Source organism: Ostrinia furnacalis, unplaced genomic scaffold (genome assembly GCF_004193835.3).
Source record: "Ostrinia furnacalis isolate ACB-3 unplaced genomic scaffold, ASM419383v2 OfSCF5129, whole genome shotgun sequence".
Classification (NCBI taxonomy): domain Eukaryota; kingdom Metazoa; phylum Arthropoda; class Insecta; order Lepidoptera; family Crambidae; genus Ostrinia; species Ostrinia furnacalis.
This window is the reverse complement of record NW_021135368.1, coordinates 495,507-511,720: the sequence shown is the minus strand read 5'-3', so window position 1 is coordinate 511,720 and position 16,214 is coordinate 495,507. Positions and strand designations below refer to the sequence as shown.

The 16,214-nt window shown below is 42.2% G+C and overlaps 2 protein-coding genes across 12 annotated transcripts in view; one reads left to right on the top strand and one right to left on the bottom strand.

Annotated features, from left to right (window-relative positions):
* The first annotated feature begins 71 nt into the window (after window positions 1–71).
* Window positions 72–3,443, top strand: LOC114360702 (NADH-quinone oxidoreductase subunit B 2). Of its 3 annotated transcripts, none has more exons than XM_028315485.1 (4): window positions 72–180; window positions 512–822; window positions 2,787–2,975; window positions 3,193–3,407. In XM_028315485.1, the coding sequence occupies exons 2-4, from the start codon at window positions 518–520 to the stop codon at window positions 3,329–3,331; spliced, it is 633 nt and encodes a 210-aa protein (XP_028171286.1). In that variant the 5' UTR covers window positions 72–180; window positions 512–517; the 3' UTR covers window positions 3,332–3,407. The 3 variants fall into 3 exon arrangements, with proteins under 3 accessions (XP_028171286.1, XP_028171287.1, XP_028171285.1); XM_028315486.1 differs by lacking the exon at window positions 72–180 and adding an exon at window positions 283–359; XM_028315484.1 differs by lacking the exon at window positions 72–180 and adding an exon at window positions 306–415 and having other exon boundaries at window positions 3,193–3,443.
* A 2,867-nt stretch (window positions 3,444–6,310) lies between these two features.
* tay (tay bridge kinase) overlaps window positions 6,311–16,214 on the bottom strand; it is a 61,066-nt gene continuing 51,162 nt past the window's right edge. For 5 of the 9 annotated variants that reach the window (XM_028315475.1, XM_028315479.1, XM_028315471.1 and 2 more), the window contains 8 exons: window positions 15,977–16,140; window positions 15,348–15,471; window positions 14,753–14,943; window positions 14,036–14,154; window positions 11,654–11,895; window positions 9,996–10,127; window positions 8,475–8,534; window positions 6,311–8,324 (listed from right to left, as the gene is read on the bottom strand). In XM_028315475.1, coding sequence (XP_028171276.1) covers window positions 7,365–8,324; window positions 8,475–8,534; window positions 9,996–10,127; window positions 11,654–11,895; window positions 14,036–14,154; window positions 14,753–14,943; window positions 15,348–15,471; window positions 15,977–16,140 — 1,992 coding nt within the window. In that variant the 3' untranslated portion in view covers window positions 6,311–7,364. The remainder of the gene's footprint in view (window positions 8,325–8,474; window positions 8,535–9,995; window positions 10,128–11,653; window positions 11,896–14,035; window positions 14,155–14,752; window positions 14,944–15,347; window positions 15,472–15,976; window positions 16,141–16,214) is intronic. The other 4 variants (XM_028315473.1, XM_028315472.1, XM_028315474.1 and 1 more) reach the window with 4 other exon arrangements.

Below are 16,214 nucleotides of genomic sequence, written 5' to 3'. Positions count from 1 at the left end.
ACGCTTTAGATAGGTAGTTGGCATGAAAATTTTGCCAGAATGTGTCGATCTTGTATGAAATCTTTTAAGAAGGTCAATAGGGCCTTTCCTTTTTGTGCACAGATTGTAGACATGCTTTTGTGACTGTTTGTGACGATAGTAAAATTTTGTAGGATCTGATAAACTTTGGCATATTGCAAGGTAATTTTAATTATTTTCAAAGCTTTAATAAATCAATTTAATTATTCATAAACGTATTGTAATAGTTCACTGGTTGTTTATTAAAATAATTTACTGTAGTTTGTATTGTATGTGTCAAATAAAAAAATATCTTCGTAAATGTCCTCACAATTACGTAAATTTTACAAATACGTTTTGCCGTAAGTTTTAAGTGTATTTTAATCATTTTCTTCCCCTTAAATGCAAGTGTAAGTTTGTAAGTGTCTCTTCTAAATTGTGTTTTGTGAATACCTGGTAAATAATTTTATTAAAACATACGCAGTTGTTATTATTGACTTAAATTTTCTTGCAGGTTAAAATGTTGGCAATCAAAACCTTAGGAGCTGCGGTTCCTAGCACTGCGCTCTCGGTGTTAAAGAAAGGAGCATTTGCCCCGGTATTAGATCAAGTGAGGCAAACACATTTGCCTGCACCAAAGCCCAACGAAAAGCGCTTGTACTCTCCTTTTCAAGATGCCACAAATATGGCTGAATATGCTGTTGCGCGTCTTGATGATTTACTGAATTGGGGAAGAAAAGGTTCTATGTGGCCTATGACCTTTGGGCTTGCTTGTTGTGCCGTAGAGATGATGCACTTTGCTGCTCCACGTTACGACATGGACAGGTGGGTAGTAAGTACAAACACTTAAATCTAAGTTCTAAAGTAAACACAACTAGTGCTAGAACCAGCGTTGTCAGTTTTTTTTTTCGCCAAGTCGGGACTTTGATACTTTTTGAGTGAAAATAGCGGGACTCTTCCGTCAGAAGCGGGACATAGTAAAAAAACGTATACAATCAAAGGTTTTCAAATATTTATCTTTTTATTTGACTTAAAATTACGTTTACGTGACAATATATAGCAAAAGTAGCCATAGAAACTTTTTCTATGGCTACTTTTGCTATATATTTAACAAAAAAATAATATTTTAAATCAGATTTACTCTATCATTAAATTCGTCTAGAATAAAAAAAGAATAAAATTAAAAATGTTTTATTCTTTAGCCCTTTCGGACCCGCGCTTAAACTAGAAAGAAATTTGTAATTTTGAACGTGAATTTTAGGTAATTTAGGGCCGCAGATTACGAATATGGTATAATTTTCCAGATTTTCCGCCGCCATCTTGGAAAATTCATATACCAACAATTGTATCAAACTGGGCCCTTCACTTCCCACGTACAATTGTGAGGGTCAATATTGTAAGGGTTTTGGAAATTTTATCAATGGCATGTATTCCGAAAAACGTATTTATAACCAGTAAGAAATAAACAGATTTGATTTGTATACCAGTATTTGCCATTTAATATTGATTTGTGGGCAAAAACATCTGTTCCATGAGCTCAACAGTAAATATAGGGCTCGAAATATTACTATGGAGTTTTAATATCTCCTGGAACATGAACAGCATCTCCTGGAAGATGTTGACAATTGAAGAGCTTGTCTGCTATGCCGCTTGCATACTCAGAGGTATGTATCGTCATGATTGTCTGAGCCTTCATCAGAAGAAGAGGAGTAGTTTATCTGAAGTAGCCGAAACTAGCTTTTGTCGTTGTCATCGCTCTCATCCCCAGATGCATTGAGCATCTCTGCGATAGTAGCGTCGTTTAAGATCGGAAACATGGTGCGGAAACCATGAAAAATTAATAATTATGAGAAACTTCAAATACGCATAAGGTATTGTAGGGCCCACGTCGATACAATTGTGTCAGTAAAGTTCGTTAGGCCGTTACGCCAAAGCCTTTGCTTACAAGTAGTTACTGTTATCACAAAAAGATGCTATTTTTAACTATTTGTCTAATCAATAACTTGTATATTACTACAATTACAAAATAAAACCATAGTAGGTACTTTCTTTCGCCAAGTCGGGGAGCGCAATCAGTCATGAACTGTACTGAGCCCCGATTACGGTAACTTTTAACGTCAACAATCCAGACACGCTTCTCGATTCTGCGATACGATTGGTCGTTCAGTCGTTCAACAGCGTACGTCAGCTGTTTTGACCAATCGTATCGCAGAATCGAGAAGCGTGTCTGGATTGTTGACGTTAAAAGTTACCGTAATCGGGGCTCAGGTTGTAACCTGCTCACCAACTGCGCTTCGGACAAAATTTGCACGTGAGGTGATAGGACGCATCCCGCACAATCGTACGATACTCAGCCCATCCACTTCCGATGTAAAACTAATGAGATAATCTCGATTTTGTAACCCGCACAATTGTATTGGAGCGGTCCGAAAGGGTTAGAATAATATGGCGTTTCAAACAATAGTTTGGTGAAGTAAGTGTCTCTCTCTGAAAATCGGGACGTCCCGCCAAAATCGGGACGTCTGGCAACGCTGGCTAGAACCTTAATTTTATAGGCATTGCAAGAAAAACACTAGGACTGTGATACTATTATTGTGATATTATTGATTTTGAGTACTACAAATAGAGGCTCCAACTAATTATTTATTATGTAAAGGTCCATATTTGATATGTAGCCAGTATTGTGTGTGAAAAATATGAGTACTGCTATTATTTCACACACCCAAACCCCAATGCGAATAAAGCAACATGTGATGAAGACTGAAATACAAAGTATACATTTTTTACAGATATGGTGTAGTTTTCCGTGCATCTCCCCGTCAATCAGATGTAATGATTGTTGCTGGCACACTTACCAACAAAATGGCTCCTGCTCTCAGAAAAGTATATGACCAAATGCCTGATCCACGATGGGTTATATCTATGGGTAGCTGTGCAAATGGTGGTGGTTACTATCATTACTCTTATTCAGTTGTAAGGTAAGCCACTTTCTTCCTTTTACCCAACCCATTAGACAAGATTCTGATCAGTTTCTCAAATAAAAAAAAATAAACTAAGTTTGATAGAAAAGTACCATGTTGTTATGTCCACAGCCTTGGCTTCAAAAAAACATATCCTGGATATTGAAAATAAGACTTATTATTCTTTGACTACTGCTTTGCTACTCGAAATATAATTTCTGTACATTTGTTTCAGGGGTTGTGATCGAATCGTACCAGTTGATATTTATGTACCAGGCTGTCCACCAACAGCTGAAGCTTTGCTTTATGGTGTTCTCCAACTACAGAAAAAGGTCAAAAGAATGAAGACTATACAAATCTGGTACAGGAAGTAATAATTCAAATGGAAATAAATCAAGTAAAATGAGTAGCTCTTCTTTCATTATTTATATTAGTAATGTCTCAATATCCCTAAAGCAATAGAAATATAATGTAATTTAAGCATCACTACTGTTTTATTTTATGTCTAAAATAGCTTTTACTTATGCTATAATAGTAGGCAACAATTTATGCACCACATGACACTCATAGTATGAGGGGACCATAAGATTCCTTACGTCACTTGATACTAAGATAAGCACATGTTTAGAAAAGTTGTGATGAGCTTGGAACAATTAATTAATAAACTCCAGTTTGGCTGTAATAGCCATTTTTTGTTCTTTCGACCAAATCTGAGTTTTTTCTAAATTCTTTATAAGGATGCATAACGTCTTTAGGAGATAATGCGCCTTTGTATATCCAGACTACCTATTTCAAACTACACTCGCGAGCAAAACTATGGAATCACTTACATGAAGTTGTTTCCACGCGATCTTGTGTACTAACGAATTTGTTAGTAACAAAAAAAGTGGCACCATTTTAAAGAATAAACTTTTACCTTTAAATTGATACCAAATTCATTTAAATCACACCTCTATTTAAAAAGATATCGCGGCTGATGTGAAGAAGTAAGGAAAAAGACATGTATCAACTGTTTGATACGTCGCGAGTTGCGGCCCATTTACCCCCTATAAAAGCACGTGTTTTCAGATTTTTGCTTTCACACGTTGATCCATACACATCTCAGCTTCTTTTGACACTTTAGCTGGGATTCTACACCTTCAGAAGCAGCACAAATCCTTGCACTATGCAAGAAGGGCTCAGCCAGCGGGCTGTCGCATGTCAGCTCCACATAAGCCAGTCCTGGGTTTCGAAAGTTTTAAGACGCTTTCAGGAGACTAGTGGCTTTATCCCGAGACCAAGTTCTGAACAGTGCCAGTGCACATCGCAGAAGGATGACCGTTTTTTCATGTCAACCTCTCTATGAAATCGTCATTTAACTGGTATCGACGTCTAGCAAGAGCTCAGAAATGTTCGTAGGATAGCTGTTAGCGTGTGGACAGCTCGTCTAAGATATAAGCAATAGAATTTGACTCCAAACAGGCCTGCCACAGGCTCGAAACTGACGGTAGGTCACCGATAAGCAAACTTTCAATTTGCTCGTACACATCTCGATGGGAAGTCGAGCAAGCCACCCCCATAAGCCACTGTTTCAGCGAACCAGCACTGCACAAATCGCTCCCCAGGCTGCCTATAGACCCGACCTCTTCAACTGCTGCACTGCAAACACAGTCTGCATTCATCGGAGAACAAAACTCGCCTCCATTACTCGCCTACCCATCAAAATAAGTGCGAGTTAATTGAAAGCGTGCTCGTCGGTGACCTGCCGTCAGTTTCGAGCCTGTGGCAGGCCTTTTTGGAGTCAAATTCTATAGCTTATATCTTAGACGAGCTGTCCACACGCTAACAGCTATCCTACGAACATTTCTGAGCTCTTGCTGGACGTCGATACCACTCAAATGATGATTTCATAGAGAGGTTGACATGAAAAAACGGTCATCCCTCTGCGATATGCACCGGCGCTGTTCAGAACTTGGTCTCGGGATAAAGCCACCAGTCTCCCGAAAGCGTCTTAAAACTTTCGAAACCCAGGACTGGCTTATGTGGAGCTGACGTGCGACAGCCCGCTGGCTGAGCCCTTCTTGCAATAGTGCAACGATTTGTGCTGCTTCTGAAGGTGTAGAATCCCAGGTAAAGTGTCAAAAAAGCGGAGATGTGTATGGATCAACGTGTGAAAGCAAAAATCCGAAAACTCGTGTTTTTGTAGGGGGTAAGTAGGCCGCAACTCGCGACGTATAAAACAGTTGATACATATCATTTTCCTTACTTCTTCACATCAGCCGGGATATCTTTTTAAATACCGGTGTGATTTAAATGAATTTGATATCAATTTAAAGGTAAAAGTTTAATCTTTAAAATGGTGCCACTTTTTTTGTTACTTACAAATTCGTTAGTACACAAGATCGCGTGGAAACAACTTCATGTAAGTGATTCCATAGTTTTGCTCGCGAGTGTATCTATTGTGGTGAACCCCCAAACACTACTCCTAATTGTCCAGTCATTTGGGAGTCTTGGAAAGTTTTCCAGGAGTTTTGAACATTCTTAGGCCGGCAATACACGGACAGCTCGAGCAGTTAGTCAGTGATCAACATACACGGACCGCTCTTGCAGTCAAGAGTTAACAGCTTAAAGCTGCCAGTGATAACTGCTCAACAAATCACAAGCGCGCGCGCCGTGGAATGAAGAAAGTGGGCGGAGGTAACTGCGCGAGAGCTGTCGACAGCTCGAGCAGTCAGTGTATGGCTGGAGACTGCTTGACCGCACGATGAAAATTCACCGTGCTGTCGACCGCCCGAATCAGTTGCAACTGCTCGAGCGGTTCGTGTATGTGCGTCTATAGAACTCAGCAGTTCACTGTGCACTGCAGTCGCAGCTTGAAGCTGTCGACCCTGACTGCTTCAAGCGGTCCGTGTTATGCCGGGGCCTAAGGTTGTGAACTAGTGTTGTCAACTTTTTGGCCACTGGGTGTCACGAACTATTTGACGCTGACTGTACCACTGGCGATTGACATGACCCTACTGTACCATCGTCCATCGGCAACAGTGTTAACTGTCATGTCATCTCGTTCTATTGCAAAGAATCACCTTTTGATGAGAGCGAGAGCAAAAACGGAAATGGATAGTTAACGTGTGGTCGTGTGTGTACAGTGGTGCCATCCTGGAGAGTGCAAATTCAATTTTCTTCCTACTGCTTCAGAGATCATTTTAGCGCTCACCAGTTGGCGCCACTAGCAAATGAAATTGACCCTACTCTACATTGGCGCCACGGATTACCGTGTTGGCGCCAACTGGTGGGCGCTAAAACGTTCTCACGATGCAACCCCTAAGATAAACGTAACTAACGAAGGGAATGGATGTGAAAAAAAATCTTATTGGTATAAAAATCAAAAGTTTTAATGGTATTTTCTGAATCGCACCAAGCTTTCATTACCTTTTAGTATACAGAATGATTTTGTAAACTATGATACAATTTTCTGACATCCTTTTCGAGATTTAAATGACAATCATCTTGATGTGCCTTATTACAACTGATTCTAATTCAATTTTGTCTGACTCAACGGTTTCAATAGGAATTTAATGGCACATAAGAGTAAATAACAACTTTTTAAATCAATAGCCAAACTTAGTTAATTTTAGATTTTTATTGCTCACATTTTAAAATAAATGTAGCTAATATACGGATATTTTTTATTAAAATTTCAACATACTGTCGTAATAATTAGATCTATAATACTTGACAACAGACACTACTTTGAAGTCAGACAAAATGTATTTCATGTTACAATAATATCACATACTTTAAATGCATTAAAATGAAATATCAACCACTATTTATAACAGATTGTATTCTTTTAGTTTAACTGATCACTTTCACTATTTAAGGAGTATAAATAAATAAATAAAACTCCACTGGTACAATCGAAAAACCATTATGAGATTTTTAACGGAAGTGTAAATTATAACTCCCGATACAATAATAATTTATGGGATTTTTCTTTTGTATTGACGTTAAATAAACCAATTCTATATTATAACACTAATTTACATACTAATATTTACATTTATTTATAAGTATATATAAATATGTATAATTATATCGATAGCGATTCTGATAATCCTATCCTTCACATAATCAGCAATTTGATGTATAATTAACTAATAATGGTCACAATAACAACTCGATAGATATTTTCAAGTAAATAAACAAGCAGTAGTGTACAGGCCGGCGGCGACGCGCCCAGTCCTCGCCGATATTGCACATGCCGCGCCCGGGCAGACTAGCGAGCGTCGTGCGGCGAGCGACTTACAATAAATAATTCTCTAAACCGATAATGCGAAACGATATACATTACTTTAGTCGTACTCTCACTCGCGACGTCGTTTACACTACTCTATGTACAGACGGAGACGGCGCTCGCGGCGGGCGCTATCATCGCGGCTCCTCCTTCTTGAGCAGGTCCAGCGGCGCCAGCGGGGCCAGCGGCGCCAGCGGCGGCGCCAGCGGCGCGTGCGACAGCGCGCCGTGCGCCAGCGGCAGCCCCGCGTGCAGCCCGCGGTGCAGCAGCGGGCCCGCCTTCAGCTGCTGGTGGTGCGCGTACGCGCTCAGCATCTTGGCGCGGTCCTCCTCCGCGCGGATGGCCGCCTCCACCAGCGGCGCGAAGCGCATGTGCTGCAGCGGGTCGAACGGCCGGTACGGGTCCCACGGCGGCGGCGCGTACGCCGGCAGCGCGGGCGGCGGCCGTGGCGGCTCCTTGCGCTCGTCCTTGCGCTCGGGCTCGGGCGCGCCGTTGCGCAGCGGCGAGCGCGTGCGCGCGCGCTCCAGGTCGCGCTCCCGCTCGCGGGCCTTGCGGCGCTCGCGCTCGTCGCGGTCCCGGCGCTCGCGCTCGTCCCGCTCGCGGCGCGCGCGCTCGCGCTCCTCGTGCTCGCGGCGCGCCTCGGCGGCGGCGGCGGCGGAGACGGGCGCGCGCGGGCGCCAGGCGTCGTGCAGCGGCAGCGGCGGGTGGTGCACGGCGTGCAGCGAGGAGGACAGCGCCAGGTCGCGGCCGTAGGGCAGCGGGAAGGCGGGCGCGGCGGGGAAGGCGGGCGCGTAGCGGCCGAAGGGCGACACGCCGGAGACGCGCAGGCGGTCGGGCGCGGGCGGCGCGCCCACGAGCCCGGCGCGCTCGTCGTAGCGCACGCCGAGGTGCGGGTGGTGCAGGTAGGGCGCGGGCGGCAGGTCGTAGGGCGAGCGGTAGGCGGGCGGCGGCGGCGCGGGCGCGGGGAAGGCGCGCAGCTTCTCCTTGTCGGCGGCGGCGCCGGGCGCGGTGCTCGTCCCCGACTTCTCCTTCTGCTGGTGGTTGTAGATCTCCCACGCGATCCTGACGTGCATGGCGTTCCATTTTCCGGTTTTCTGTGGTGACGAAATGTTTGTTGTTATCGTTTGTCTCGTCTCGCGACTGCTATGATTTAAATTCGATCGATCCGTTTAATAGTTTAACAAAATATTAATAATTCAATAATGGGCATGCATTACGGACTTAATGCTGAAGAGGAAACCTACCGCGGTAGCGGGGCGTGGTGGTGGTTTAGTGGCGGAGTCGCTTGCTGCTGACACTACGGGCTGTTAACATGATGCGTTGCAGGGTTAATGAAAGTGCAACATAAAACATAGGTATTATAAGCTAAAAGCTAGACAGTCTAAGTTAAAGTAACATGAGAGAGCAAGATTTTTTTACACAGAATGAATTAGCTATAACCATTAATATTGAAGTCAACTAAGTAAAATTGCAGGAAGTTGCATTATTTTTTAAAATATNGCGATATTGTATTAGAAATTATAAGACCTCATGCAAGAATACCTGAATTCAATTTAGCTGACTCACAAAAATATAGTATTAGAACTAAATATTGTCATAAAATGATGGGACAATGAATTCTAAGTCTACATTGCTATATCTACTAATCAGACATAACAGGATAGATATCAGTTAGAAGTCCTTCAACGCGCTCTATGCTCATAAATTTAGGCGAAGGCGAAGGAACCCCCTAATTTTAACAAATTTTACATGAAGAGAAAGAGAGAAAAAGACGAGATGATAAATACAACAAGCTGGCACGAATAGAACAATCTAATCCAAGCTTAAATCTGTAAGCTGTTGAATAGAGTTCCACACCACATTATCACGAGTTTGAATCGTGTTGTAGTATAGTTATTGTAAATTACTTATTAATTCGTGGCACCTGGTTGGATTACATTATTGTTGGTATAAGATTTTTATTAACGTTAGATTTCCGAACCAAAGCTTAGAGGAGAGGTTTAGTGGAATTAACGAAGTCTGATTAGTGGTTGAAACAGATCTCCCCTCCTGTCCACATTGGTGGGAACCGGGCCTCAGTTAGGAAGGCACAGGCAGTGTCAAATAGTTCGTAACACCCAAAGTTGCCAAAAAGTTGACAATACAACCTTATTCCAATTGTAACAAATTATTGCGAACTTTTTGGCTACTTTGGGTGTCGCGAACTATTTGACGTTGACTTTACCTCAAGTAGTATAATTGTAGTTTTGTTTTTATTAGTGTAATTGTACAGGGTGGAAATGATAAGTGATCTCAGTAATCAGTCAAGTGAGGATCAGTAACCAGTTTTACGATATCTTCTGTAGTTTTTAATATTATGTGGCTGTACCAAATGTATGGAAGCTGCAAACATTGAATTTTCATATAGAGCCAGTTTATTCTGTAACCTATTATTGACATCGTTTGATAGAGCTAATGAAGCACTTTCAGGATCAGTAACTAGTTTTTTTATATCTTGTACTAGCTGATCCGGCGAACTTCGTACCGCCTTAGCGTAGAGATTTTCTTAATCTTTTTTTCCGTAAGAACCATCCTTGGACTTCCACAAACATTTAAAAAAAAGAATTATCGAAATCGGTTCAGCCGTTCACACGTGATGCCGTGACAACGCGAAACGGGTTTCATTTTTATATATATAGATTAGTTTAGAAATAATCGAGTGAGATCACTTATCGTTTCCACCCTGTATTGTGGATAGTTAAAGGTGATATCCAGTCAAGTCGTACCTTAGGCGCGTAGCTGGACAGCGGCGCGGGCGGCACATAGGGCGCCGCGGGATGCAGCAGGCTGGACGAGTACGGGTAGCCGAGCCCTAGCCCCGTGCGGTATAGCGACGGCATCTTGCCCATGTCTTTGAACTGAAACACGAATATAGTTGGTTAGTTTCTTAGATATATAAATTAATAGTTGCCTCGATTCACTGTTATTTACCTTGGATAACCCATTTAGTTCTCAATTAACTGTAAAATGATACTGTAAGTTCCTATCGCTTTCTAAAATCTATGAGGGGAAATCGCGTTTTGACAACCCATTTTATATTTATTGATTAGAGACGAGTGAATTACCTATTTGTACAGTATTTACTACTGTTCTAATCTATCTCTTTACGAAGTTCTAGTTAATTGGTGCTCTGATAAAAAGTATGATTCGACCCATTTATTCATCGTATCGAGGTGTAAAGTAATTAACAATGAAGAAACAGCATAATTATTTATCATCGTTTTAGTAGCACACACAAGTCTACTTTCGAATCACAAAAAAAAACAAATAAATAACCCATCAGCGTGCGTACGGATAACGAAGTATCTAATTGCATGTCAATACTTTTAAACTAATTGCCATCAAACTGTTAAAATTACAATTTAAAAAGGCACCGCTAAATTGTTTTATCGCTTTCACCAATTAGTTCTATAATAGTCTTCAGCCTAAACTTAATTAAAACTCTAGAACAAGCCTGTCCAAGTACACATTGGAATTACATAAATATTATTTCAAGCAATTAGAAATCTACCTGTATATAAAATATGATTCAATTTGTGTAAGTGGGCCAACAAGTGCCATTAAAATTGTCACATACACGTTGTAAAGTAGGTCATGGAAGGCCACATTTCTTATTTAAGTCTCTGAGCATGTTAACATACCACCAATTTCACGGGCTGCGTATTGATATTACTTTGCACGCACCAAACACAAGGTCAAATAACTAACAATGCCTTTAACATTTGAAGTATTTTTATGTGAATACGAAACAAAACATAATACATAGTTTTTGTGATGGATCTCATACACTTCATACTTTAGAAGACTACATTGACAGTTAAAAGGGACGTCATTAAGGCACTTAGAAACCATTGATTTCTGTTTCACACTTTTGAAGAGCTTTGTCCGGGCTTGTTGATGACGCAATTCACAGTAAAATTTTGAAAATTTTAATTTTTAAATATCTATTACTCCTTTTTTTTTCAACAACAATAATAATACTTTTATAAAGAGGGAAAACCCTATTTTTGGCTATACTATCAGTTTAAATGTAATAACTAATATTTTTTATGTATCTCTGTTGGTTTCTATCTATACTAATATTATAAATGCCAAAGTAACTCTGTCTGTCTCGTTTTCACGCCTAAACCACTGAACCCATTTTGATGAAATTTGGCATAGAGATAGTTTCGAGTCCCGGGAAAGGACATAGGATAGTTTTTATCCCGGTTTTTGAAACAGGGACGCGCGCAATAGTTTTTCTGTGACAGACAAAATTCCACGCGGGCGAAGCCGCGGGCGGAAAGCTAGTAAATGCATAAATTAGTTTTTTGTGTTATCTTCTTGATGTTGTTTTGTGTCGCTGCATAACACATTCATTTTCGAAAAGACAAAAAGAACTCACGAGTGGCGCATGCGGCACTAACAGCTGGTGATGCGGGTGGGGCGGCGGCGGCGCGTGGGGCGCATGGGGCGCGTGGGGCGGGTGGGGCTGGTGGGGCTGGTGGGGCGCGTGCGGCGGGTGCTGGTGCACGTGCGTGTGCTGGTGCTGGTGGTGGTGCAGCTCGGTGCGCACGCCGCCCGCCGCGCCCGCCGCCGCCAGGAAACGGTTGTCGAGCTCGCGCCGCAGCAGGTCTGCGCCCGGGCCTGGGGAGAGGCACGAGTTTTAGGCGGGTTTTAGAATCGCGCTCACCGCTCGCTGATCGTCGGCGCTGACAGATCAATATTATTATAATATTTTCATTATTTTAATTTTCATACAAATCGGATTTTGTATGAAAATTAAAAAAAATAAAATGATGATATCAAATTTCTGACTTCACCATACCATTTATATGCCCATGTTAACATGGGCTAGTGTCGGCTCATATACCCATTTACATAACACCTTGTATAATGAGGGTTTTCGCGACTGAAAGATCCGCTAGATGGCGGGACGTGGATGTGGGGTCTGACTGCTGCGTGATTGGTGGATTTTGACATATCTGTCAATGTCATGTCAAAAATAAATAATCATGCAGCATTTGGACCTCGCATCTACGTATTGCCATCTGGCGGATTTTTCATTCGCGAAAACCCTCATTGAAGGGAACGTTTCTGAGTGACGCTGATCGCTCGGCGCCGACGCTCCATACATTTCGGCTGTCATCGCTGACGGTCAGCGTGCGTCAGTGTGACTCTAAAACCAGCCAGTGGTGTGTTTTATGAATCGTTTTATTTGGCGTTTGGATAATAAGGGCTGACTTTTAACTGAAGGATAATTTTGCACATTGACAATTTCAGTATGGGAGATATGTCAAGTTTATTCTTCAATTAAAAGATATCTGACGATTGAAAAATCAGTCCTAAGTTTATTATCCTTCAACCAATTACCGAAAAAGGTTTCAAGGAGTCATATGCCCGTTTTCTTCTTAATTTTTTAGTGATGCTTATAAAAACAAAATTCCTGTAATGTGTTACCATAGGAGTCACTTAAAAATTAGGGAATGATGGTGAAAACGGGCTAGCTAATAAACGTTTTGACAATTTCAATTGACTGCTTTAGAGCTCTTACACACGAGCAGCACATTGACGACAGCAAAGGCGACCGCAGTCGCCGTCACTTGTCGGCAGCTAGCCGTCGACGTACCCGCAGCAAGCTGTCGACACGTCGACGTCTGCCGTCGACGAGTCGACAGCTTGCTGCGACGACCGTGTCGGCGTACGTCTTTGTACAGGAGCCAGCCAGTTGAAAATGGATTTCATTGAAGAAACACTGTTGTTGCATTTACCCGTCGTCGTCGACGAAAGAGAAAGAACCGGTCATTGTGGGTTTAAGAAATGTTATTGAATAGAGAACGAGACTACACACACCGACGCCCATGCTCTATTTTTTAATGTTTTATTATGGTAGCCTTCTAAATTCGAGTTCCATATTATTTCATTGTTTTTGACAGCACTAATTTTTTAGCAATTCCCTAAGGGTTCTTACCCACGAACAGCATTTTGTCAACAGCAAGCTGTCGACTCGTCGACAGCTTGCTGCGGGCACGTCGACGGCTAGCTGCCGACAAGTGACGGCGACTGCGGTCGCCTTTGCTGTCGTCAATGTGCTGCTCGTGTGTAAGAGCTCTTAGTTGTGATAAAAAGAGACAGCTCATATTTATTTATCTTTCTATTAGGAGTTGGGACTTGGGACTGTTTCAATTATCAAGGCAATGCGAATACAAATGCTAATTTGCAACACGTGTAGACACGTGAAGAGGTCATGGAAACAAAGGTTGTAAAAATAATTTAGTAGGTGTAAATATTCCTTGTCTCATAAATATCCAAAGACTATAGCAATATTGGTTGATTTAGTGAAGGGCAATTCAAATTATGAGTTATGTAGTAAAAATGTAATTATTGTTTAAGTTATCTTTGAAATGTAGACCATATTAAATTACATTGTGCGACGAGTCATCATGGTTATTCTCTCTTATTTAGTTTTAGCATCTATGTATGGTTCTTGGTTGTCAAATAATGTATTGAGCTTATCGTATCTCGTATAATGACTTAGTTACACTACGCGGGAAATTGACCAAGAAGCCCGAGCACGTACAACGAAATATGAACGGATTCACGGCGAAACTAACTGAAGTGCGTCTTTACACTATGGCTGGGTTGCACATTCTTACTGTAACAAAAGTCTGTCAAACTCCATACAAAAAGCACCGGCTATCGTTATAGTTAGGTGGTGCAACTTAGCCGAAGTCTCGATCAATTTTCGGCATAATGTAACCTCGCCATAACAATGTATAATACTCACTAGATTGGAAGAGCGACTCCGCCGAGAAGGGGTTAGGGTTAGGCGGCGCGAGCGGCGCGCCGAACAACGGCGGCGCAGGCGCGAACCCGCTGCTCGATCGCTCCGGGCCTGCGGGCCTGCTGAAAGGAACATGCCCATCACATAACCGTGTAAAAGAACTTCCTAAACTGTTAAATGGCTATTATTGTTACCCCTTTTAATGCAAATTCATTCTATTCTATGACATGCCTTGCTTGAAAGAACATGCCCAGCATAATCATAGCCATATCTTACAACTTTTGGCCTTTGTAAACTCTAGTAGATATGTTTGTCGAATAGGAAAACTTATGTTAGTCAAGCTTGTTGCAAATCTTTGAGTCGAAGTAATATATTACTCGCCTAAGAGTAGGCGCACACCGTTGATTTTTAGTTGGCCGATAGTTGTGCCCGATTTTAATTTGTATGAAGAATCGGCCAAATTGAATCGGCGTAGTGTGCGCACTCCCATACATGCCCATACTGATTAACTGCCCGACTAAACTATCGGCCGACGAAAAATCAACGGTGTGCGCCTATTCTAAGTGAAACAAAGTTTAAATCGTTTCGACTTGCTTCAACTTTGTAGTATGTAGTAATGAAAAAAATATTGAACAACAATTTGCACGTAAAAAGGCGATAATTGTTTGACATTGACATACATCAATGTCAAACAGTAGCTGTATCCGATCGTATACTCACGTTACCCCCCAGTGGGCGGGCGGTTTGGCACTGGAGCTGATGCTTGGCACCGTGGGCACCGGCGCGAGGGAATGCGTCAGGTGAGTGGGCGTGGGCGCAGCCGGCGTGGGCGTGGGCGCCGCCAGCGGAGCGCCCAGCGGTGGGACTAGGGAACTGCTGAGAGGCGCGCTCAGCCCTGATGACAAAGGTGCCTGAAAACAATGGTAACGGTATTTTTAATTTATGATTAGCTATGAACTTGATATATCTAAAACTGACTGATCGTTTTTTCCTGTTCCGCACTATTTCAATGATCACTCATGCAGTGCAGGACTAAGAAACGAAGATTTTTTCAACACAAAAGTGTCAGTTTTTAAAATCTGTGATATTAAAAAAGTTAAACCTTATTACAAAAAAAGCTTGAAAGCAATATTGAAAAAGTCTAAACATTATAAAACATGGGTCGTTTTTTTAATCTTTCCATTCCGGGAAAGAATTTATTTTTGTAACAAGGTTATCCAGTGTTCAGTGGTCAAGCGTTAAATAAACGGCGATGCAACGCACCGTTCGTTACAGCGCAGGCGACGCCAGCTAGAGTATAGAGTAAGAGACTGACCGCGAGCGGCGCGGCGAGCGGCGCGGACAGCGGCGCGACGAGCGCGGGCGCGTGCGACTGCTGCGGCGCCGGCGCGCTCGCGGCCGATGCGGACGTGCTGCGCGACAGACTGCTGATGTTGCTGCTGGAATCAAGCTGGGTTTTTACTACCGTCCCAATACATCAGCGGCTCCCAACCCTTTCAATTTTATTTCTGTCTTGTTTGCAATCTGAATCTATGTAATATTGTTTGCCGTTTGCTGAAGCACAGCGCTGATGCACAAAATTTTTAATGCAATTGCGATTCGAATTTGTTATCATTTCACACAATGCCTAAAAACTCGAATTTAAGAATTTTCCAATTAGAAATTGTGAATTGTGTCATGTATCTGATAATAGGACTGTCATCACTCATCAGTATTAAGAGTGAAAATATAAGTTATTCCTCAATGGACGAAAGAAGCTGTCAATGTTTTTAGTTCATGTAAAACTTTCAAGATCGGATATTTTTCCTTGAACATGTCATTGGAGTGTCAATCAAATTGAAACAATAGCAATCTGTAAATCATACCGTCTTTCGATGCCTGTCGGAAATGTTAATGAGTGATGAATAATAAGGAGTTTGCAAGTGGAGCAGTCGGAGTACTAACCTGAAACTTTCTCGTTCCCTATTAGGGCTGTGTCCGCGGGGCGAGTAGGAGAGCGGCGCGTGCGCAGGGGCGGAGCCAGCGCCGCCGGTAGAGCCCGGAGTGTGCGGTCGCACGCCTTTCGGCGTCTTCGGCGCCACAAGAGGCGATGCTGATAAACTTGTTCGCTGAAAAAAAAGAAAAGAATATTTAATTTTCTTTTTAAATTTGCAGCACATTAAAGAACTACATAATATTAATA

What these genes read in the sequence shown, in the direction of transcription:
- LOC114360702 (XM_028315484.1), top strand. Translation starts at nt 518, where the DNA reads ATGTTGGCAATCAAAACCTTAGGAGCTGCGGTTCCTAGCACTGCGCTC. An exon ending in CCACGTTACGACATGGACAG is followed by an intron (nt 823 to 2,786) that starts GTGGGTAGTAAG and finishes CATTTTTTACAG; the next exon opens with ATATGGTGTAGTTTTCCGTG. An exon ending in TACTCTTATTCAGTTGTAAG is followed by an intron (nt 2,976 to 3,192) that starts GTAAGCCACTTT and finishes CATTTGTTTCAG; the next exon opens with GGGTTGTGATCGAATCGTAC.